A 24810-nucleotide genomic window follows, 5' to 3' on the forward strand; every position below is an offset into this window, starting at 1 on the left:
CTGCTATTAGAAGTACAATCTGTTTAACTGGACATTGCTGTGGGATGTTTTGTATGGCAAATGTGTTGCTATGATTGGTTAGTAAATAAAACACTGATTGGCCAGTAGTCAGGCAGGAGGAAGTATAGGCGGGACAAGGAGGAAAAGAATTCTGGGAAGTGGAAGGCTGAGTCAGAGAGACACTTCCAGCCGCCACCATGACAAGCAGCATGTGAAGATGCCGATAAGCCATGAGCCACGTGGCAAGGTATAGATTTATAGAAATGGATTAATTTAAGACTTAAGAACTAGATAGCTAGAAGCCTGAGCCATTAGGCCAAACAGTTTAAATAATATAAGCATCTGTGTGTTTATTTTATAAGTGGGCTGTCGGACTGCCGGAGCTTGGTAGGACCTGGAGAGAAGCTCTCCAGCTACAGGACATGGCACTTATACTCCCAACTGCCACCAGGGAGAAAAGAAACGGTGTCCACAGCGAAGTCTGGCACTAACCTGATAGTACCAACCGGCCACTGTTTCCCCTGGATTCCATTTTGGCTTTTTATACAGTGAAATGACGTTTATTTCCACTTAGCTAAGATGCACATCCAATGCTCACAGGAACACTGGCCAGTCTCCACACACGTGTGTCTACGTGGGTGGGCACAGAGAAGAGGACACCAGGAGTCTTCCTCTATTCACTCTGACCTTACTGCTTCTCACAGAACCAGAAGCTCTTCGTTTTTTGCTAGGCTGGCCAGCCAATCACACCAGGATCTACCTGTCTCCTCCCCATCACACTGAGGTTACAGGCTCACACCCACTGAGCCATCTTCCCAGCTCCACTAGACATCTTCAACCTGATGCAGCTGAATCACAGCATAGAAGCGGAAACACTGAGTCAAGGGGACAGAAGTTAAGTTTGCTGCAAACATGGGGACTAGCAGAAAGCAAACCACTGAAAGGAAGACTGTTTTTCCAAACTAATAAAATAAGCTAAATCTACAACCTTAAGTTACATGGTCTGGGGGGGGGGGGGGAGCTCAGCTAGCATCCCCTGGGTTCTCCAGCAGTACACAGACCAGGCATGGCGGTGCATGCCTGCAATCTCAGCACTTGCAGGGGTGGAGAAAGGAAGATCAGAAGTTCATGGTCATCCTTGGCTGCACAGCAAGTTCAGGGCCAGCATGGGGTACATGAAAATCATGACACAAAACTAAACAAGACAAACAAACAAAACAAAACAAAATCTCATATTATTAGAAAGGTTACAGAAAATGAGAAAAACGGTATTACCTTATTTTATCTAATAAGTCAATGACTAAAGAAATACAGCCCAAGCTTTAAAAATAAAATCCTTAACTACACTTATTTATGTTTATGTGGAGGTCAATCTGTGGGAATCAGTTCTCTTCCTCCATCATGTAAGTCCTAAGGATCAAACTCAGGTTGCCAGGCTCAGTGGTAAAAGGCAATCATTATTACATAAGCTATGGATAGAAGGGAAGCTTCATGAAAAAGACTGAGTGTTGTCAACTTCACAGAATCTAGAGTCACCATGGAGACAGGCCACTGATAATACCTATGGGGAATTATCTTGATTGAGCTAATACTCCTGATGATGCGAGGGTGCCACAGTTACCTAGGAGATCTGAGCCAATCAATCCACGGGTGACTCGCTCACTAGCATCCTCTCAAAGCACAAACCTAAGGAAACCAGGGTCCTTGAATAACAATACATACATTCAGCCAAAGGAAGAATATGCTACATGCTATAATCTGAGAACTGTGCAGTGGGAAACCCAAGGGACAAGAAGCATGAACTCAGTGTTCACTGACTCACTTCTCTCTCATCCTGAACACATACCTGAGAGCCAACTCATAAAGAGAAAAGGTTTACTTTGGCACAGTTTTAGAGTTTTCCAACCAAGACCAGTTGGCTCTGTTGCTTTGGGCTCATGGCCAGGCTCCATATAGCCAGAAAAAAATGGTGAAACAGGGTACACTTCATAGCCAGGAGCAGAGGAAGGAACAGACTGTGGCTTCAGGAACATGCTCCCAATTGAACTCCTACTAAGTTCCCCTTCCTAGGTCCACGTCCTCCTCCTAACAGCGCCATGGCCTGGGAACCAACAGTGCTCTCGGAATACTCAGTGAGACAAAGACTCCATGGCAGCACGAGGCCATCGAAGCCATTGCTGGAGCCCACTAGGTTTGCTAGTGGCTGTACCCAGCAGGACTGCATAAGAGGTTGAATGGACTGTGGGCCTGGGTACCAGGTGACTGTAACTAGCAAGGGGGAGGTCTTTTGCTCCACTCCTTGGCATTGTTATAAAGAGACCTTTGGAATAAAGTTCTGGGCCGGTGGATAAGGATCCAGTTCCACCCAAGTCTATCCTGTGTTTTCTCTCTGTTCTCTCACCTCACTATTTCTAACTAAGTCTCTTATCCCTCAATCCTCAAGAGTTCCTGGGGTAAATAAGTGTGGGGGCTGGTCCCCCACAAGCCGTCTCTCAAATGGGACAGGTGAGCCTACAAGTTCTACTAAGAATAACACTGCTGCTGAGTGTAGGCCGAATAGGTCAAGAAGAGTGTCAATGTGCAGAGACACCAGCTCCCACACTGACAGTAGATGAGTTAGAAAATTCATGAAGGGGGCTGGAGAGATGGCTCAGTGGTTAAGAGCACTGGCTGTTCTTCCAGAGAACCTGAGTTCAATTCCCAGCAACCACATGGTGGCTCACAACCATCTGTAATGAGATCTGGCGCCCTCTCCTGGCCTGTAGGCATACATGCAGACAGAACACTATCTATGGATTTAAAGATATTTTATAAATAAATCTTAAAAAAAAAAAAAGACTTGATGCTTCCCTTTCTCTCCATCTGTTCCCCAGAGCTTGTCCATGTTTAATGCCCATTCTTACCCTCCTCTCACCTTAGAAGAACCCAGGGATGGCTAAGCTCAGCCCAGGCTCTGCACATCCTCATCTCTATTCCCAATACACTTGTCCTGGCACTTATTTCCCCAGCTACTCATTTCTTACCTTCTGCAATGGATGCTTTGCCTTGGTTTACTCTTTTTAGTAACATTCCCTCCACCACATCTTCCCTCTAAACGTGCTCCTGTGTACTAACTTCAAATATTCACCCCAATGTCCTCTTCACCTGTGCAGACACCTCCCACTACGTGCTGAACTGCAGTCTGACTTTGACCAGCATCCTGGTTCTAAATCCACCCATCATTCCCCTCTTCTCCAGAGAGGAGCACTCTCAGAAACTGGTGTGGTGCGGACCCTTCTCATCACTTATAAGCCATTTCTGCAATGTAAGCACATGCTTATGAAAACACGGTGATCTGGAGGTGTGAGCTTTACACATCTGGTCTCACAATGAGGGCATTATTCTGCAACCTGATTTTTAATTCACTGCTAGAATTTGAGTTGTCTCCATGTGTGGTGATAATTGTGTTCCCTAAAATACTGTGCACCTTAATAAACTTATCTGGGTCAGAGAACAGAACAGTCACTAGATATAGAGGCCAGAAAATGGTGGCACACAGGCCTTTAATCCTAACATTCCATAGGCAGAAATCCGTCTGGATCTCTGTGAGCTCAAGGCCACACTGGAAACAGCCAGGCATGGTGACTCACGCCTTTAATCCCAGGAAGTGAGGGCAGAAAGCAGAAAGGTATGTAAGGCATGAAAACCAGGAACTAGGTCGGTTAAGCTTTCAGGCTTTCGAGAAGCAGTTCAGCTGAGATCCATTTGGATAAGGACAAAGAGGCTTCCAGTCTGAGGAAACAGGATCAGCTGAGGAATTGCGAGGTGAGGAAGCTGTGGCTTGTTCTGCTTCTCTGATCTTCCAGCATTCACCCCAATACCTGGCTCCAGGTTTGTTTTTATTAATAAAACCAAAGATTCATGCTACATCCATGTTGATCTGAGTCATGCACTCCATGTTCTATTTATCCACTATCCTCTAGTGGGCATTTCCAGTGTGCTGCTACACTGCTTGCTGCAATGAACACCCACCCACCTTAAGCATGAAGCACCTTGTTTGGAAAATACACCCAAAGTGGAACTTTGGTATCACATTACAACTCTTCTAGCTACTTCCCATTGCGCCTCACCACGGCTTGTAGCCAGTTCGCTCCTACTTGGTGAGTCACTGCAGCCTACTCCCTACCACCCACATCCTTACCAACACTATATACAGCCATATTTACATTCTGCCACCCTGGTAGGAGAAAACCAGAATTTCATCTGATGGCTACTGTGGCTTGATAGCCCTGGGTGATATGCGGACATCATATATCCTGACATTCTGTCACATTCACTATCCACCCATCTTCAGTCATTTATGGAAGCACTTTTTATGAGCGCTGGTGTTGTGGAATATTTAACTATGTAAAGATGTGTTATATTTGTTTATGCTGCATTTGTGTAACGATGTTAGGATGTGTTACATTTGTTTATACTGCATTTGTTTAATCATGAAAAGATGTGTTGCTGTTTCACCTTGCCTGCCTAAGGCACCTGACTGGGCTAATAAAGAGCTGAATGGCCAATAGCTAGCCAGAGAAAGGATAGGCAGGGCTGGCGGGCAGAGAGAATAAATAGGAGGAGAAATCTAGGCAAAAAAGAAAGAGAGAAGAAGGAGGAGAAGAGAACTAGGGAGAAAGAGAAGGAAACACCCAGGGCCAGCCTTCCAGGCAGCCACCAGCCAGCCAGACACAGAAGAAGCAGGAAAAGTAGGACATACAGAAAGAAAAGGTAGATAAAGAGAAACTGGCTAAGTTAAAAGAGCTAATAAGAAACTGGTTAAGAAACAAGCCTAAGCTAGGCTGAGCACTCATAACTAATCAGAAGTCTCTGTGTCATGATTTGGGAGCTAGTTGGTGGCCTAAGAGAAAAAGAAAAAGCCTGGTACATGTTGGTCTCCATGTATTCTAGACAGTAGCTCCTCCTTTACATGTAGTTATAGGCTCTCTCACATTTAGTTTACTATATGAGGACAGCATTTTTTTTTTTTTTTTTTTTTTTTTTTTTTTTGAGACAGGGTTTCTCTGTAGTTTTGCGCCTTTCCTGGAACTCACTTTGTAGACCAGGCTGGCCTCGAACTCACAGAGATCCTCCTGCCTCTGCCTCCCGAGTGCTGGGATTAAAGGCGTGCGCCACCATCGCCCGGCCTGAGGACAGCATTTTTAAAAGGCGTCACAGGTGGAAAGCAGACTTGAGAAAAAGACTGCCTTGAAATCTAAAAAAAAAACAAAAAAAATGCCAGGCAGTGGTGGCACATGCCTTTAATCCTAACATTCTGGAGGCAGAGGCAGACAGATCTCTGAGTTCGAGGCCAGCCTGGTCTACAGAGTGAGTCCCAGGACAACCAAAGCTACTCAGAGAAAACCTGTCTCAAAAAACAAAAACAAACAAAAGAACAAACGAAAATCTCAAAAAACTACCTAAGTAGCAATGGCACAAGAAAGTATCGCGAGTATCGATCTGTACTAATGACTAACTGCAACTTATAACTCACATGAAATCACAAACACATAAGGGGTTAAAAACAAATCTCACTGTGTATTCATGTTACATTTCTTTAGTTTCTCTTCCAGTTCAGAAAGGTCTCGGAGATCTGCTCCAATGATGGCATATCTCTTTGAATCCAGCATGTGCCCATCTGTAAAGACAAAAATAATAATAATAATAATAAAAATAATTCTTATTTTAACACAAGCCAATGATATTCTTTTAATGGACATGGGGTTTTTTTTTTTCTTTTTTAAAGGTTATTTTAAATTTTTTATGTGTATGGATGTTTTGCCTGTATATCATGGTCATGCCTAGTGTCCTCAGAGGCCAGAACGGGGACATCAAATCCCTTGGAATTGGAGTTACAGATGGTTTCAAGCCACCTTTTCGTATGCTGGGAACCAAACCTCGGTCCTCTGGAAGAATAGCAAGTGCTCTTAATGCTGAGGATCTCTCCAACCTAGATACAGCTTTTTCAAGATAAAAGTAACTTAATCCAGATATGGTGGTGCACACCTTTAATCCTAACACCTGGGAGGCAGAGACAGCTGGATCTCTGTGAATTCAAGGCCAATCTAGCTCAACATACCAAGTTCCAGGACAGCCAGAGCTACACAGAGAAACTCTATCCCAAAAAACAGAACAAACAAAAATAATAATACTAATAAAAATATTTATTAATTAAAATAATAATAATAATTATTATTATTACTGAAACAGCAATCTCTAGGTTCAGTGAAAGACCCTGTCTCGCTACAATAAGGTGGAGAAAGACAGAAGAGGACACCCAGCCCTGGGCACCACTTTCTATAGTGATTTTCTAGCGTGCCACTGAAAGGAAAACACAATCCCTCACTAGGGGACATAGGGGATGACCAAACAAAAACACCTCGTATTCAGCCAATCCTTTACTACTGGACACATGGTACTGCCAAATTTTCTCCATTTGAGACACTGCAATGAGCATTCTGGTACTGATGAAGTACCTGTCAGTCACTTCTTCAAGGCAGAGGAATGTGAGTGGAATTAAGAAGTCAAAGACTAAGCTATTTAAATACTGGGTGGGTGGTTCCACAAACACTACACCATTGTAATGTGTTGTGTTTAAAAGAAAGGAGTTTATGTAGCAATGCATTTACAAATGAATAAGAACATGAGTTTTCAGATGTGCCAGAGGTGGGATGGAATGGTGTCTGCAGTGGTTCTCAAGCTTTAGGACCATCACAGTCACCCTACGGCTGCACCCAGAGTTATGATTGCTTAGACCTCCCCACAGCAGAAGTCTGCATCTCTAGCACATTCCCAGGTGGTTCTAATGCTGCCAGTCTGGAGACTACACTTACAAAATCATGGATACGAATGCCATGACACTGGCCTTTGAGGGTCATCAATGTAGTCATGATACCTTAGTGTGTCCTTAGAAACGCTTTCAATTATCAAATGACTGGCTTTTGTCTGTTTTTCAAACAAGGCCTTGCTCTTTAGCTCAGACTGGCTTTGCACTCACAGCAATGCCTAGATGACAGGTGTGTGTCACCATGCCCGGATCAATGCTATTTCTACACAAGCCTTATTTACTGTTTCTCACTGGTACAGACCATGTGGAAAGGTGAGATAAACAACAGCCATCCTGAACCACTGCTACTGACTCACGTTCCAGCTCTGAGAACCCTCACAAAAGGTGCTGGAAATGGCAGTGTGCCTGTCTAGCGTGTATAAAACCCTGTATTCAATTCCCAGGACTAAGGAAAAAAACTATAGCATGTAAGCAGGTCCCCTTCTCGTCTTCATCAGCCCATTTGGTCAAACATATTGAAAGAAAATATAAACACCTCCTGGGAACCCCTTAGATGTCAGTAAAGCAATAAAGGACAAACAAGAAACCCAGAGTCAGCCCCAGGGTACCGCAGTGCTGGATCAAGAAAATAATATAAAGAATACAAAAGTACCTGTCTGCCTGTAATAGAAACAAACAATTCCCATATGCCTGTGTGCCTTCTTAAAAAAATACGTTGATGGGAAGCAAGTCTTGAATGAGTTTTTCCATTCCTGACCAAAACCCAAAAGAGACACAACAGAATTTTGAGGCATGCAGTTCTCTAATATGGAATACAGTGGTGGAAAGAGGCAACCAAGCGGTTTGGGAGACACTTATCTTACTGGGACCAGTATGGAACAGCAAAAAGCCAACAGTGACCAAGGACAGCAGATGTGAACGCACACAGTGATCAGAGGCTCTGCTCTCAGCCCCAGACTGTGTCAAGTAGGCATTCCACACAATAGGCAGGAAGCCCTGGACATGACCATGAGCCTTTGACGTGACAGAATCTGAGGACTGGAACAGCACATACCAGCACCACATGCAGTTATCTCTAAGTCAAAACTGTTCCAGTTGTTTAGATATACGAGGCCCATTGTCTGTCCTCAGAGGAAGCCTCTCCACTATGTCACAGAGAACAGAATGGACCTGTGGGGGACGTGGACTCAGTGCAAGTTCCAAAGTTTTACTAGTCTGAGAAAACAGACATTTTCATGAAATCCAGCAGTGGCCAGAGACCACGGATTAAGCAGAAAGCCCTGCATACTGCAGCGCTCCCCGGAGAAGATGACAGGAAGGACTTGCCCACGACATGGGAGTTGCATCCCTCCTTTTCTTCTAGGTGTTTTGATAAGAGAACATGGGAGGAGGTTCAAAGTGTTTTGTGTGATGCTTACAGAATGAGCATATCCAGGTCTGGAAAGCCAATCAACATTGGTTTAAAACCTGTCATTGGGTAAGGGGGTACAAGCCTGAAATCCTAGCACTTGGAGGTAGAGGCAGAAGGACTGAGAGTTGAAGGACAGTCTCTGTTATATAGTGAGTCTGGGCCAGCCTGAGCTTCATGAGACCTGTCTTGGGGGAAAAAAATTAAAAATAACACCTATGCATTACTATTGGTAGTTTTATAATCAAAACTCCTTTAGAGGACTTGCTGTTAAGAGGACTAACAAAAGAAAAGCTTTGAAAATACAACTAATCAGGCTTAAAAAATTAAGAACTAGCTTATACAGGGCCAAACTGAAGAGACAATTATGAAAAGCCTCATTACATAAGCTTAGCCATTCTTCAGTTTAAGTAGTGGTTCTCAACCAGGAGCAACGTTGCCACTCGGGAGCACGTAGCAATACCTAAAGACTTAATTGTTTGTCACAACTGAAGGATGTGCTGTGGAAGTATCCCATGATGAGCAGGTTCACCCCACGGCAGAATCAGACCCTTAGGTTCTTCAGTAATGAAGACACAGAGACCATGACATACAGAGAGGCATGAAAATTCAAGATCTACATGGTTAAAAAGTCCTTAAGTAACACCGAGTCCCAGCTACTCAGGAGGGATTTGACATCAGCCTGAACAACATGGCGAGACTCACCTTAAACAAAACAAACAATCCTTCAAAAGTCCTAAATACTCTGTGATGGAGGAATCACACAACACACTGTGGTCTATGCAGATCACACACCAACACAAAAAGTGAATTTACAGCATATGGTCACATTTCAACTTAGCCACTGCCAGCCTGTGTCTCTGAGCAAATAATATAAGCATGTGACTACCTCTCTTTTAATCATAAAATGTAGACAGTGCTGATCTCAAATGATTATCTTTTGTATTAAAGATGTTTAACTGATGAGCTCAAGGTTCCTAAATGTGTACTGAGGTACCCTGGGTGGCATAGAAAATTCACAGGGATGAAGCAGAGTGTTTTGATTTTCTGCAGGAAACAAGGATACTCAACATCAGTCAGACAGGAGTAAACTACTAGAAAAAAAGCACAGTTTTAACACCACATCACTCTGAATCCCTCCAGGGTTATCATCCCTCTGGGAATCTAAGCTCTTGTATGCCCTGAATAAAAAGTCAAAACTGTGAATGTCAATGTGGACACAGGAGGGACACCTATCCTGATTCCAAGGTGAAGTTGTGAGGTACCAAACACGTACACAGGTCTCATCAGTAACTGTAGTTTTTTAAAAATGAAATAGTCACACATGAAGCACAGGTGCACATTTGGAATCCTAGCACTTGTGAGACAGAGGCAAGATTACAACTTTAAGGCAGCCTTGGCTATATAGTAAGAATTGTCTAAATGTATGAATGAATAGTGCTTGTGCAACTTGTCAACTACTTTTCAAATGACTAATAAATTGCTACAACATATATACTTAAGATGTCTGAACCCAACTAATTAATAAACTGAAATGTGAAAGATGTCTTTTGGCCTAGGGTACTGTGAAGTTACTGAGACCTTCAAGGCACTGTACTTCTAAAGAGACAGGGTCAGTTCAATGCCTGGGCACACACTGAAGGCCTTTAGCAAAGACAAGAGCCCAGCTACGAAGTTCTACCCAAATGAACCAAATTCAAAGAGACAAGCCACATTGTGAGTGAAACAGAGGGCAGCTGCTTTGGGCTACATGGTTTGCAGTGGTTTCTTACAGAGCAAAGAGTAACTGATAAAGGCTTTGATAACTGCTGCCTGAAGCTACAGTTCAGGAAGAGGCATGAGCAAAGTGAAGAGCTGAGCAATGCTACATGGTCTATAAATAACACTCACACATGTACAAACAGTGAGTCAACAGTGCTGGTATTTTTCAAGTAAGCATTTCAAAAAGCATGCTGATCTGGGCTGAACTCAACCAATCCAACCCACTACTTCTTCAATGAGAGACTAATTTTTTTTTTTTTTTTTTTTTTTGGTTTTTCGAGACAGGGTTTCTCTGTGTAGCTTTGCACCTTTCCTGGAACTCGCTTTGGAGACCAGGCTGGCCTCGAACTCACAGAGATCCGCCTGGCTCTGCCTCCCGAGTGCTGGGATTAAAGGCGTGCGCCACCACCGCCCGGCTGAGAGACTAATTTATTAAAGACTGTAAATGCTCTTTTTAGATAAGAGATTTTCCCAGAACACTTAGGTTTTACTTTTGTTTTAAATAAAAGGGAATTCGTCTCAAGTGGATTTCTTGACTATATACAAGATTAATTTACCTATCCGCTCACTAATCTGATAATTCGTTGACACTATGTACAAGGCACTGAGCCAATTCTGGGACTACAAGGATGCCAAGAAGATGTGGTCTAAGCTAGACATGATGGCCTGCCTGTGACCCCAGCTCTGAGGAGAGTTCTAGGTCAACCCAAGCTACCCAGCAGGATCCTGAAGAAAAAACAAAAACCAACCAACAATAAACCCCCTGTAATCATGGGGCTTATAATTCAAAAAGAGAGGCGAAAATGAACACATCCAAGCATGGTAATGGTACTTGTCGAGTGTGTACAATAGGAAGAGACTGCTTCATACATTTTCACATTGTTGATCAAAGTAATGCCAAGTGCAAGGATGTTCATGACAGACCCTAATGTGACACCAATTAACCAAGCATGTAGAAAACTGTTAAAATGTGAATGGTCACAACAGGTACAGCCAATTTGTATGGGGAAACAAAGGCTGGCAGCCACACAGACTTATGCAGAAATGTAATCAAGACTCCAGTCACAGGGAACGTGACTATGGCATTGCAGGTATGCACAAAAGGAGGTCTGTTTGGGTGCCTAAAGGCTACTGTGTTGATAATCAGAGAAGGCCACTCTCAAAGCCTGAATGACTATTAAACCCCTAGACCTTCTCTGTCAACCACAACTGAACATAATGGAAAATTTTGGTAAGGATCTTTAAAACAAACAAAAACAACAACACACACCACACACACACACACACACACACACACACACACACACACACACACACACACGAAACCCACCCACAATCCAGAAGGCGCGGCACTGAAAGAATGTGTCAGAAACAATTATAATTACATGGGAGTCCAGGGATGTAGCAGGTCCTAGAATTGATCCCCAGCACTACCAAAAAGAAAACTGTTAAGCTACAATACTTATGGCCAGGGCTGGGCAGATTAGCATAAATGAACGGGCTGAAGAGAGGGACCCTGTCACAAACAAGCAAATGTGTTAGGATCCCCAATGTGCTGCTCAGAAGGCTACTTGCCTAACTGCAGAGTGTCCTCAGGGTGTAACTCCAAGATGGGTCTGCACAGAAGCGGCTTGTTTCTATGGGAAGATGGAAAAGAGGAGAAAAGAGAGTCAATTAACTCTTGAGTGCATTTACTGCCAAGATGAAGGCGTCTGTCACAAACTGTGAGTACATACTGAATATTCCTTATGCAAAATGCTTAGGACCAAAAACTGTACGGATTTGGGGTGTCTGTGAGATTCTGTAATATTTGCATAGACTTTAGTGTTATACTTTCCTAACTGGACATGATGCTGAAAATGTTTCTGATTGTGGAGCATTTTTATTTCATATTTTTGGAGAGGGAAGTTTGGTGTATTGCTATGTGCAGAACAAGGGCCACCTCTGAAGCCTTTCAGTCTACCTACATTTGGCCCTGTGTACACAGTAGCAATTCAGTCCACACAAGCTTCAGGTTAGATCAGCTCTGCACTATAGCATTTGGCAGTTAAATCACACACTGATCACCAAGTAATTTGATTTAAAAATAGCTAAAAGTAGGCTAACACAAATTTTCTAAATGTCCCAAGATTTTCCAGCTACCTCCAGTTTCTTGCTTATTCTCAAACAAAATTATATCTTATGATCCTGGCTGTTCTTTGTCTCATGGATACAAAAAACTGACTTAAAGTTCAGTAATCTTTATAAAGTAACTCCTATAATCCAACAAATGAAAAAAATCAGAAATCAGAGAACCACACAGCTATGCACAGGTAAAACCTGTTTTTCTTTCCAGAAGCCATCCTGAGCTTCATCTAGGGTCCACTCATGCCCACCTCACCCAGAGTTCTAATGAGCTCAGCAGAACTACACAGTTCCAAGGGTCACCATTCACCATCTTAAAAGCCTTTTAATATAAAATGTACTTAATATTTAGAAAAAAACGGGAAAACTCATAGTACAGACCATGAGAAGCTTGAAAACACTCCCACTGCACAGGAATGCAATAGCTCTAAAGAATAAACCGAAAGTTTTAATGTCTATGGAATTTTAAAAATATAATAATTAGGCTGTTATTTAAATAACTACTTAAAGTGGGGTAGGGGTGTAAAAAAAACAAACAAGTCCTGACAGAGGGCTTTGGAAGTCGGGGTTTAGATAGCTCCACCCACACTAGCCAGATGTCCCTGGGCAAGTCAACATCTCTGAGCAGAAGATTCTTCATCTCCAAAAAGGGTTCTGAGCACTCAGTTCCCAAGTCTACCATGAGGAGTGAGCCACCCAAAAAAAAAGCACTCAAGACAGCAAGAGGCGAAGAAAAACGCATCATCCTGAGCTCTGCAAGTCCCTCAGAACAGCCATCACAGCATTTCACATGCTAAAGAAAGAAATTACTACATTAATTCAGGGCCAGGCTACTTACTGTCTATGCCCCAGGATAAAGCAGTAATGGAAATACACAAAAAAATTCAGAGCACTCAACTTTGCTCTGCATAGGTCAACCTTCAGTGTTCAGAGAAGTTACACTGATGAGTAAGGAGAGTCAGGCAGAAGGGACACTGAATGGTAAAGATCACACCTCATGCAGGGCTGATGGAACTGAAAGCCAGCACTCTGCAATGAGGTCTCTCACAGTCAACCCACCACACCATGAGCTGAGTATCCACCAGCTGGCATCCTGTCCCCCAACAAAGCCACACTTACTTGATGATGTGCAGCTTTCTCGTGACTATCATTGGAAAGTCGACTTCAAAATATTTCTTTGGGAGAAGACCTTCATCCTGGAGAAAACCACACAGAATCAATCCTTAACTCACATAGTCACTGCATGTAGCAGGCAAGCACTAAGCGCCTAACAGCAATGGGGGTACTTAGGGATTTTAGGTCGGGGGACTCACGGGATCAGAAGTCTTTTATTTATTTTTATTCATGTGTATGAATATTTGCTGAGCCTGTATGTGTGTGTGTGTGCCTGCTGCCCTTAAAGATGGTTGTGAACTGCCATGTGGGTGCTGAGAATTGAACCTGAGTCCTCTCCAAGAACAGTAAGTGCTCTTAGCTAGTAACCCATCTCTTCAGCCCCAGAAGAATATTTTCAAATTATTATGGTATCATTAAGAATGTATTTGAGCCGGGCAGTGGTGGCGCACGCCTTTAATCCCAGCATTTGGGAGGCAGAGCCAGGTGGATCTCTGTGAGTTAGAGTCCAGCCTGGTCTACAGAGCAAGATCCAGGATAGGCACCAAAACTACACAGAGAAACCCTGTCTCAAAAAAACAAACAAAAATAAAATGTATTTGAGAGGAACAAGAACAAATCAGAAGCTAGGAGCTAGTTAGTGCAGTGTTTGTCTTACAAGTGTGAGGACCTGAGTTTAATTCCCATGTAAAAATGCCAACCACCGTCCTGTGAGTTTGTAATCCCAGTGCTGAGGAGGCAAAGACAGGAGGATCCCTGGGGCTCTTTGGCCAGGTAGTCTAGCCTAATAGTTGAGCTCTAAGCCAGTGAGAAACCCTGTCTCAAAGGAGGTGGACAGTGTTCCTAAGGACAATCCAAGGTTGTCCTTTGGCCCTCAAATGTGTTTGTATACATATGCATATGTGTGCGCGCACACGCGCGTGGGGGCACACACACACACACACACATGCACACAAAGAACACACATATACATGCATTTAAAAATAAATACAAGAAAAAGAGGTTTCTGTATTTGTCCAGGTAAGATCTATAGAGCTTGAAGCTGAGATGGTAGGAAAGGAGTTGTGAGGTGTCTAAACACAGTATACACAATATTCTTCCAAAAGCACTTGGAACAATCAGAGACCATCAGGAAGTCAATGCAGAATTTGTACTGACCAACGTTTTAGGGATTCGTTTAGAATGAACAGCTACTGTGAGGAAACATCACATGCACAGGGTTAGCATCATTTCTCTGCTGTTACAACAAAGCCTGATGAAGAGTAGGCTCAGATCCCAGCTCCACCATCTATCTGAATGGGCCAAGGGGTCATCACGTAAAAGGGAAGACAGGGCTGAAGAGAAGGCTCAGTGGTTAGGAGCAATAACTATTCTTCTAGATCCCAGCTCCACCACATTTATCTGAATGGGCCAAGGGGTCATCACTTTCGAGGGCTGGAGAGAAGGCTCAGTAGTTAAAAGCACTGATTGTTCTTCCAGAGGAGCCAAGTTTGATTCCCAGCACCCACACGGTAGTTTACAACGACCTATAACTCACAGGACAGTGTCCTCTTTCAAGGGCTAGTCCACGCTCTTCCTCTCTTGAGCCACCTTGCTTCCTTCCCAGTGGAAGGGAAAACAACTATGGCAAATCACACTTCAATCACGGATGCTCCAATTCTCTGCATCAACACCGCAAGCCTAAAGAGCTCCTAGTTAATGAGCTGGTACAGAAGACCCCAAGCCTGGGTCAGGCTTGCACAGGACAGCCGGGAAGAGCATCACTCAGATGCAGAGGGAAGCCACCACAGCTGACCATTTCACACATGCTTCCTTCCACACAACTAAAGAGACATTAAGGTAAGGTACCTTAAAGGGCTTCACCCTTCAACCTTATTTCTCTTGTGACAGTCCTAGATTTCCTGTCTATAAGGAAACCCCCAACTATACAAAGGGTCTTGGGCTCCTAAGATCATACAGAAAGCAGGAAGTCCATATAATAGTCTCACTTCTGAAGATTCAGTCTTTCTAGCTGGAAGGTATGAGACACAGTAAGAGCATGGATAGGCTCTTCCTATACTTTTATGGAAAGGCATACATCTCTAAAGCATAGAATCATAATTCTTTTCTGCAAAGAACCAGAAAACAGTTTAACCCTTTCAGGCCAGATGGTCTCTGTTGTAACTAGTCAACTCTATTGTCACCTAGTCTATGGCTGTTAAATGTGGACAATATACAAACAAATGGAAGTTACTGTTCCAATAAAGCTTTATTTACAAAAGCAGGTGATGGGCCAGATTTAGCCTACAGCTTATAGTTTGCAACTCCTACTCTGTAAGAGCAAACAGGGAGCTGGAAGGAGAGCTCCACGGTTAAGAGCACTGGCCTCTCTTCAAAAGGACATGGGTTTAACTCCCAGGACCCACAAGGCAGCTTACAACCATCTGTAACTCCAGTTCCAGGGGATCTGAGACCCTCTTCTGGTTTCTGTGGACACCAGACGTTCACTTGGTATCAAACATACATACAGGCAAAACATCCACACACATAAATTTTTTTTAAAAATGAAAGAACAAACAAGAAAATATCTATAATATCCTTAAAAAAGAACTTTAGATTTAAGAAAAAAGTGCTCCAGACCAACATGATTATTAATAAAAATAGGAAATTTTCCACAAAGGACTTTCAAATTTTCTGCCGTTTTCCTTTCTTACTACTGACAGGCAATTTTCTTCTTAGAAGAGGTGAACTTTGTTCATAAATAAAAATCTCAGATTTATTAATTACCAAGTTATCTACAAGAAGGGGTAAGAAAGCAACCCATGTGATCAAGGGATCTCGGGCCCAGTGGAGGGATCTCTTAACAGCAACACCTTTACCCAGAATCTGCTCAAATTCCTTATACCAACCATGCAACATTCTGCTACAAAGACAAAACAGGCCTACCGAAAAGATGTCACCAAAAAAGCCTCCTTGAACAACCACGGCACTGTGTGTAAACAAGGGCTTGATGAGTTCACTGAATGTGTGTCCCCATTCTAAAGCCACTGGCTGCTGGATCCCAGAAGACACTCTGTCCCAGCCCCTCTTCCACCTTCCGTGAAACCCCTCACAGAACTCTTACATAAAAGTTCTCATAAATGCCAGTTATCTTATCCTAGGAAAAACGTAGACACAAACAAGAACACCAAGATCACACTGACCACTGGTTTCTCACGTAAAACAAAAGCTGGGAGCTGTGATGACCAAAGTCCTTATCAGGTGACCTGATTAGGTGGGGCCAAAGATCTAAGGGTTATGTATATACATTCTTATTTATTTTATTCTATACTTACAAGGAAACCTAGGGAAATGTACAGACCCATTATTGCACATGATTCACCTCATAGACAAGTCAAGAAATCTGCAAAAACCTGTAAAAAGAACATGTAACACAGAGGACATGCCACAGAAAAGCCAGGCCACAGAGTCAAGGCAGAACCTCAGCAGAATCATGTCCTCTTCCTTGTGAATACGATCAACCTCCTCTCTACCCCTCAGGGTAGCCAGAGATCCAACCAGAACAACCACAACAGGCTTAACGTCATAGCCTGCTCGTCCATCTCACAAATCTCTAAATCTTACTCAAAACGACATTACGTGGTCAACAGATCTTAGTTACTATCAAACTAACAAATTCATAGATTTGGTCTTGGTGATTCTAGTGGAAGATTTTTTTCTTCCTGCTGTATATCAACACACAGAAGAAAATACATGAATTTTTAGTATAATCCCATTTGAAATAACAATTAGAAACAATCTAACTTATTAGGCCCTGAGGAAAAAAACAAAGAGTTGACAGTTACTATAAGGGGACTATGAGGCACATCTAGGCAGATAGAATGGGATGAAAAAGTCTACCACTGAATTACTTTTAATATATTTCTATTTTAAATTTATATGCATGTGCATATTTATGCATGTGCATATGTTCACATGTGTTTGCATGATCATATTGTGTGCACACACATGTGGAGGCAAAGGAACACCTCAAATGTCATTCCTTCAGATGCATTCTACTTTTTGTTTGAAGCAGGATTTCTCACTGGCCTGGAAATCCCCCATGTAGACTAAGCTAGCTGGCCCAAGAACTTCTAGGGACCTACTAGTCTCTGCCGCCCCCCCCCCACCCCCACCCCCCACTAAGCAGTGCTGGAACTACAAGAGCAAGCCACTATGCCCAGCTTTTTATATGGCTTCTAGGGCCTGAATACAGGTCTCCATACTTTACCAGCTGAGACAGCCCCCTTTTAGTATATTATTAAATTTTACATTAAGTAGTCATCTTCAAAGAATAAACTGCAGCAGCTGCAGTAGAACCTTTGTTACCTTTAACTTCCAGAAGGTAGTGTCCATCCCAGCCCCAAGGTTGAGAATTTGACAGTCACATTCTGTCTTCCGGAGAAAAGCTTTAATAAGCTGACTGACACCATGAACTCGAGCAAAATATCCTTAAAGAGAATTCCAGAGAAACAAGCTGTCAGTCACTCAGGGACAACACATTGTCCCTCAAAGCCATCAGAGAACCAGGTACCACAAGGGTCCCTGGCTCTGCCACATTCATTAGGAAATCTGCCTCAAGACCACAGGGAAGAATGCCAAGAGAACTACCATGGCCTTGCGTCGGGACCCACGGTATTTAAATCTCTTTGCACTGCTCACAGAAACTATCTGCAAGGACCTACCTCTAGTGGCCAAGAGTCCCCCGACACTGCACACAGATGAATTAAGATCACTCAGTCAGTTTTCACTGGGACAGAAAGTAAATCATGTTTCTGCCTCAAATCCTTAATGAAATTATTTAAAAGTCCAACAGTGTTACTAAACATTATAAAAAGGCACAAAAGGTTACCCTCACATAGACAGTTCATAGCAAAAAATACGACAGTTTTCTTCTGCTTAATGTTTTTTTTTGGTGTTGTTTTGTTTTTTTTAAAGACAGGGCCTTATTGAGTATCCCAGATGGCTTTAAACTCACAATTTTCCCACCTTAGCCTTCAGAGTGCTGGAAATACAGGCATGCCCCACTACATTTGGCTTATAAAGAGGTTTTGTGTGTGTGTGTGTGTGTGTGTGTGTGTGTGTGTGTGTGTGTGTGTGTGTACATATTTTTCAGTGTTAGGGATTGAACCCCTGCACCTGTACTTAGCCACATCTGCAGCTGTTAATAGATTTTAAACAGGAAAATGTAGTCCCTTTTATAAATGGGAGAATTAGACAACAAAATTGCAGTAACACCATTTTTATGATCAGATTGGGATTAAAAAGTTTTATAGCATACCATGTTGGTGAGGACGCTGGGAACTAAAACCTTCCCTATTCTGTGTAAAGAGTACACCCTGAAATGCTCTCTAAGAATGAATCTATAAAACCTCAGGGCTCATGGTGTTGAGATGGCCACTTACCTCTGCTAATTTCAGGAGCCTTCCTCTCTTTAGACTGCCTCACAAGATGCTCGATGTATGGATCATGCCAGTAGCCAATGCTCACCGCAAACCTGGAAGAGTTGAAAAGGCAGGTAGTGAGCACGGATTGTCCAGTCCTGGGTACCACTGTCAAGTTCCCAAGAACCACGAAGAGAATCCAAAGGGAAATCATCTACTTCAAAAGGGCCAAGAAACGGACATGGACTCCCTCACAACCCCCCTAACAAGACCCACCTACCATCTTCACACTAACATGACACCACTCTGAACGTTTCCCACTTCATCATGTCTCACCTCTCTTCTTCACATTACTAATTCCAGGACCCTAAACCCTAAATAAAAATAACCTCATCTCACCCTTCACATGGATTTGTGATGTCAAGACTGTCAGTTATAACAGAAAGCTTCCTAACTGCCACCCTGAGTCTTCATACCTCCAACCCCACATTCCTTAATAACTACGTCAAGACTTCAGGGTGTGTGCAGTAAGTACATCTCCAAGGGGCACAGTCTAAGTCACCAGAAGCAGACACTACATCTTTTCCTTGTAGCTACCAGTAAGACTTGTTTTTCTTTTTTGATTTTGAGTTTGAGACAAGATCTCCTATATATCCTGGCTGGTTTCAGCACCTGCATTCCTCCTGCCTCATCCTCCCAAGGGCTGAGGTTACAGATGTGTGACACCACACGAAGTAACAAGGTTGACTTCTGCCTTGCCACAGTAGGTATTATATTCTGTATAAGCTTGTCTCTCACTGGTATTTGCACATGTGCAGATACCATGAGGAAGCATGTGGAGTGAGGTATTTAATAGCGCATGCAAAAATACTCACTAATGCCCAGGCCTTGCTACATATATCTACACAGTCCAAAGCAAACAGCATACTTACAGTTAGACCACAGTGAGTTTACTCAGTCTCTAAACAGTGGGTAAAGCTCAGTGGTAGAGCCAGTCATGGTGGCACACACCTTTAATCTCAGCATTTGGGAAGGAGAGGCACAGATGGATCTCTGTGAGTTCTAGGCCAGCCTGATCTACATAGTGCGTTCCAAGCCAGCCAGAGCTACATAGTGAAATCCTGTCTCAGAAAGTGAAAACACAAAACAGCTCAGTGGAACCATTCTTGCCCAAGGAACTACATTCAATCCTAATACCACAAAATAAATAAATAAAAACAAAAAATTAAACAGTATGGTCACAATGTGTGACTCATTACTATCAAATTCCATTTAAAGAGTGTACAAATCTCCATTTTTTAAATATGAAGAAGAGAATAAAATAGAAAATACCACCATGTGCTACACATAGAAAGGGCAAAGATTGTTTCCAGAAGTTTTGAAGCTGCGTTGAGTTGCAGTGATCTGTCTTCTCACTGTGGGTGGTTATCTGAGTTTTCAGAGGAATCTTGTAGTGCCATCTAGTGGCAAAAAGCATATCTTTAGCTGAAGCAAGAACAGTTCTTGCCGATCCTTACCACAGGGAAGGGGAAGGGAATGTCTAGACTGAGTTGTTAGATCAGGACCTCACCATTTGATCTGGCACAACAGCCAACACACAAGGACTTTACAACACATGATGGGTAAGGAAGGAAAAGAAGAATCTTGAAGGAAGGAAGAGAAACGTCAAATTCCAGGATTTGCAGGCCATCAATTTGAGATTAGCTAAACGAACTGGTGTATTTCCAAAAAGAAATGCTTACTGGTTCCAGTGCACAGAATCCATGATTTTCGGGGGCCTTTAAAGCAGGTGTCGCTGTACTCTCTGACTCTCACTCCGTGAGTTTGGATATTAGCTCTTTCATCAGGCTCGGGTCAGAAGGCATCAACACGGAGTTTCAAACAGCAACTCAGGCCTGTGCTCGATGGCCTTAAACACTATGTTGGGAAAGGCACCAGGGGCTACAGTGGCAACTGCCCAGCCATGCCAGCAAACACCTGCTGCACCTACAGGCACGGGTGATGGCGGCCCTTACTGCCAGAGACCGTGAGACACACAAAGGATAAACGGTATCGGACTCCAAAGGGGTAAAGTGCAAAGACCTGCACATCACAGAATCCAATAGTTGACTTCCCCACAGGAGACACTTATGCCTGACTATCAAATAAACCGAAAAGGCAAGGATTCAACCAGAACTACCAAAAGCCCATCACAAAGCACTTATATCCTCAAAAATAAAGAACTCTCAAAAATTAAGGAGAAAACACCCCGGAGTTCTCAGAAGAAACAAAAATGGATGAAAAGACATATTTGGGGGCAACTCACAAAAGAAATACAGCTAATTAACAAACACAAAAAACTCAGCCTCAGTAATAATTTTTAAAGGTAAAATAAAAGCTCAAGGGGCTGGTGAGATGGCTCAGAGGTTAGGAGCACTGGCTTCTCTTCCAGAGGTCCTGAGTTCAATTCCCAGCAACCACATGGTGGCTCACAACCATTTGTAATGAGATCTGGCGCCTTCTTCTGTATACTTAATAAATAAATCTTCAAAAAAAAAAAAAAAAAAAGCTCACATAGAGTGCTATTTCTCTTTCAAACTGGCAACAAAAGCATTTGAGTGGACCTTGGGTTTAGAGAAGAAAGAAGAGGACGCTCAGGCACCCCTGCCAAGCAGTGATTGGGCACACTTCCGCCACAGATGCTGTGCCAACCGGAATATAAAGCATGGAATACACACATACGTGGTGAGCCAACAATCCCACTGCAGGATTTTGTCCTAAGAAAATAAGCAAGAATGGGCACAACGAGTTTTCCGTAAGAACACTGCCCATGAAAACTCCACATCCCACAGGTCCCCAAGACTGCCCCAGTAGACAGCAAACGCTTGCAATGCTGTCAGCAGCAGTTAACTCCACGCCACTCATGATGCTAAGCACCAACTCTACTTGCCAGTTCCACAGCGCTCCCCCTGCACAAAACCCCAGAACATTTCTCTGCAGACCCCACCTTCCTTTTCAAAGTCTACATCCAAAGAGACAGAGCTCTCAGATTGGATGAGTGCTAGCCCCGTCTTTACTTAATTCACTCTTGCTTTCATTTCTAAACACTCATCCACAACCTGCCCAATGCAGCAGGTCTTTAAATGACTCGCTTTTTTGTTTTGCATAGCTGACATGCTCCCTTGTATTTTCTTCTAACACACACTGCAATACACACTTACTTATTAAGATGTAAAATGTCTGTGTCCCACCTAAAACCACCTCCCATTGTTCCCATGGGAAACACCAGTCTAGTCCAACCACCTATTCATTCAAGAAATGTTTACTGACCATATCCAATTTGCCCGAGTGTCAACTACAACAATGAGTACTTCGTCTGAGAGGTGCAAAAACCCTTCTAACAGGTTCTGGGTAGGGCCCTCCTGACCTTCCAGTCTGAGAATCAAGGCTGGTGCCTCAAGTACTGTTTGGACCCTCCCCAAATGCTTACCACATGCCAGGCATTATTGCAAATATTGACACTCTCCTTGGAGGGTGGTATTGCTTTACAGGCAGCAAGTAAGGTGCACATCACAAGCTGTGGAACATCTTGGAATGTAGAAAACCTGTGTGTGTGTGTGTGTGTGCGCGCGCGCACATGTCTGTCTAGATATATAAATAACACACATATTATTCTTGGTTGCAAAGACTGTTCTTGGTACCAAACTTCAACCCTGGATGTGAACTGCATTCTGCTTGTGGTCTCCAAGGCCTCTCACTGCCTCCAACTGTAATTTTATTACTGCTCTTTCACTTCTTTCAATTTCACTTTTCCTTTCCATTGCCTGAGCATTTTCCTCTTGCTTTATAAATGGAAAGCAGAAAGCAGCATCTTCAGGGTCATAGGCTGTACCTGAGCATTTTCTGAGGGCTGAGTGCACCTGCCAGATATGAGTTCTTGAAGCATACAAGAAACTATATACCTCCAGAGGCCCACCCAAACGTGGGATGTGCCAGGCCGCTGGCTGGGGGCCTGGATGGAATTGAAGGAGAAAAAAAAAAAAAAGCCAAGTGAGCATTGGCATTTCCCTCTTTGCTTCCTGGTCTGCCACAGCCAGAACATTTCTCCTCCACCACAAGCTCCTGCCGCCATGATGTTTCTACTCAGGCTTCTGTGGCAAAGAAATCATGGATGGACTGTACCCTCTAACATTGGGAGCCGAAAGAAATCTCTCTTCCCTTAAGTTATCTACACCAGGCAATCTGGTCATGGAAAAGGAACCCATGCACTGTTGAAAGCAGTCACTGAACACCGAGAAACAGTACCAACGTTCACAGCAGGCTGCAACGGCAAGTTCAACCAGAAAGGTCCCTTGGTACAATGTCTCCAACTTAGCAAAACAAGAGGTAATATAAGGCCAAGATGCTGTGATGGTCAATCTCCATTGTCAACTTGATGGGGTCACCACAGAAGCAAATCTCTGGGCATACCTGAGGGAGTTTCTAGACTGGGTTAACTGAGAGAAGTTGGCAGCACCATTCCATGGGCTAGAGCTTTTTTGTTGTTTTTTTTTTTTTTTTAACTTTTTATTGATTCTTTGTGGACTTCACATCATGCACCCTGATCCCACTCATCTCCCAGTCCCCTAGCTTCTAACCTCTGTTCCTGCAACCTCCCCCCACAAAACAAAATTTAAAAGTAAAACCAAAAGAGAAAAACAAAACAAATAAAATCGCAGTATGGAAGCTGTAGTGTGGTCCAGTGAGTCACACAGCATACCCTTTAGTCCGTACATCTTTACTTGTAAGTGATCATTCCAATGAGTCATTGGTCTGGTTCGAGGCCTCTGGCTTCTGCTGCACCCTTGATACTGGGCTCTCAATGGGACTCCCCTTGGATATCCTTTGGCTGTCTTGTGTCATGGAGATCCTGTAGCTTTGGGTCTGCAGGTCTGTTCCTTCACATGCTCCAGAGTTCATAGATGAGGTGGGTGTTGGGGTGGGCTACCTTACAGTTCTAGTTCTGGGCCTGGGTGGTAGCTGGGTTGGTCAGCCCGCCAGCTTTCCCTCATCATCACCACCCGGGGGAGCTCTCCAGCACTGCCCTGGCTAGCTCACCCAGTGTAGCAGACAGCAAGGAGAGGGGCCAGTTTTCCTGCCCTCACACCCTCGGTCCAGCTCACCCACACTCACACCACCAGGGCCAGCTCTACTGTTTTGCCCAGGCAAGGTGCAGGGCCTGCTCTCTGGATTGCAGCACTTGGTGAGGGGCAGGGACAGCTGTTCCATTCTCATGCTCCCAAGGTCGGCTCTCCTGCCTGCTGCAGGTGGCAAGGGGTTGGGGAGGAGGGCCTATTTCCCTTACCCTTGCCATCCATGGGCTGGGGTTTTAAATTGAATAAAAGGAAGGGAACTGAGTTCATCTCTCTCCACTGCCTGGCTTTTGTGCTGACTGACTCATCTATCTGTATGCCACTGTTCGTTCCACAGTTTCACAGTAAGCTTTATCATTACAGTTAGTGTAAGTTCTCCAATTTCGATCTTTTCAAGACACTCCGGATCTTTCTTCCAGATCCTTTGTATTTTCATATGCATTTTAGAGTGAACCTGCTATTTCTTCAAAAAAGATGGGACAAGATTTTGATTGGACTACAATGACTCTATATATCAATCTGAATAGAACAGAAATCTACTTTTTGTTTTATTTTGTTCCTGAGGCATGGTCCCAGGCTGGCCCTAAACTCACTATGTACCTGAAAATGGCCTTAAACTCCTGATCCTCCTGCCTCCACTTCATCTATGCTATGATCCCACACCTGACTCAGAAATCTTAGCAACACCCTACCTTCCTATGTGAGAAAGTACATTTCCATTTAAATCTTTAATCTCGATCAGTATTCTGCAATTGTCTGTGTGGAGAGGTTTCGCGTCTCTCATTAGATTTATTCTTATCATAGTTTATCTTTTGTCCTATTATAAATGATATTCTAGTATTTTATTTTCCTGTGCATGCAAATAGATGCACACACAACATATTTGCCTGACAAAAGATTCTGCCTAGACTATATAATGTGACCTCCAACAAATGAACAATAACATCAACAAAAACAGACAAAGGATTTGAACACACTAGACAAAAGATGTAGAAATGGCCAATAAATACAAGAAAAAAGTGCTTAATGTCATTAGTCACCAGCAAAATATGACTGAAACCCATAATGAGCTGCATTTCACAT

At 43.3% G+C, this 24810-nt stretch overlaps 1 protein-coding gene across 2 annotated transcripts in view; it reads right to left on the reverse strand.

The window, feature by feature from the left end:
- The window catches only part of Lcmt1 (leucine carboxyl methyltransferase 1), a 56697-nt gene that overhangs the window by 16237 nt on the left and 15650 nt on the right, over positions 1-24810 (reverse strand). For both annotated transcript variants that reach the window (XM_052762872.1, XM_052762873.1), the window contains exons 2-6: positions 18638-18729; positions 17562-17683; positions 13221-13297; positions 11553-11614; positions 5557-5659 (exon numbers count right to left, since the gene is read on the reverse strand). In XM_052762872.1, coding sequence (XP_052618832.1) covers positions 5557-5659; positions 11553-11614; positions 13221-13297; positions 17562-17683; positions 18638-18729 — 456 coding nt within the window. The remainder of the gene's footprint in view (positions 1-5556; positions 5660-11552; positions 11615-13220; positions 13298-17561; positions 17684-18637; positions 18730-24810) is intronic.

This window comes from Peromyscus californicus, unplaced genomic scaffold, assembly GCF_007827085.1.
Source record: "Peromyscus californicus insignis strain IS unplaced genomic scaffold, ASM782708v3 Scaffold_4__1_contigs__length_199733344, whole genome shotgun sequence".
NCBI classification, from domain to species: domain Eukaryota; kingdom Metazoa; phylum Chordata; class Mammalia; order Rodentia; family Cricetidae; genus Peromyscus; species Peromyscus californicus.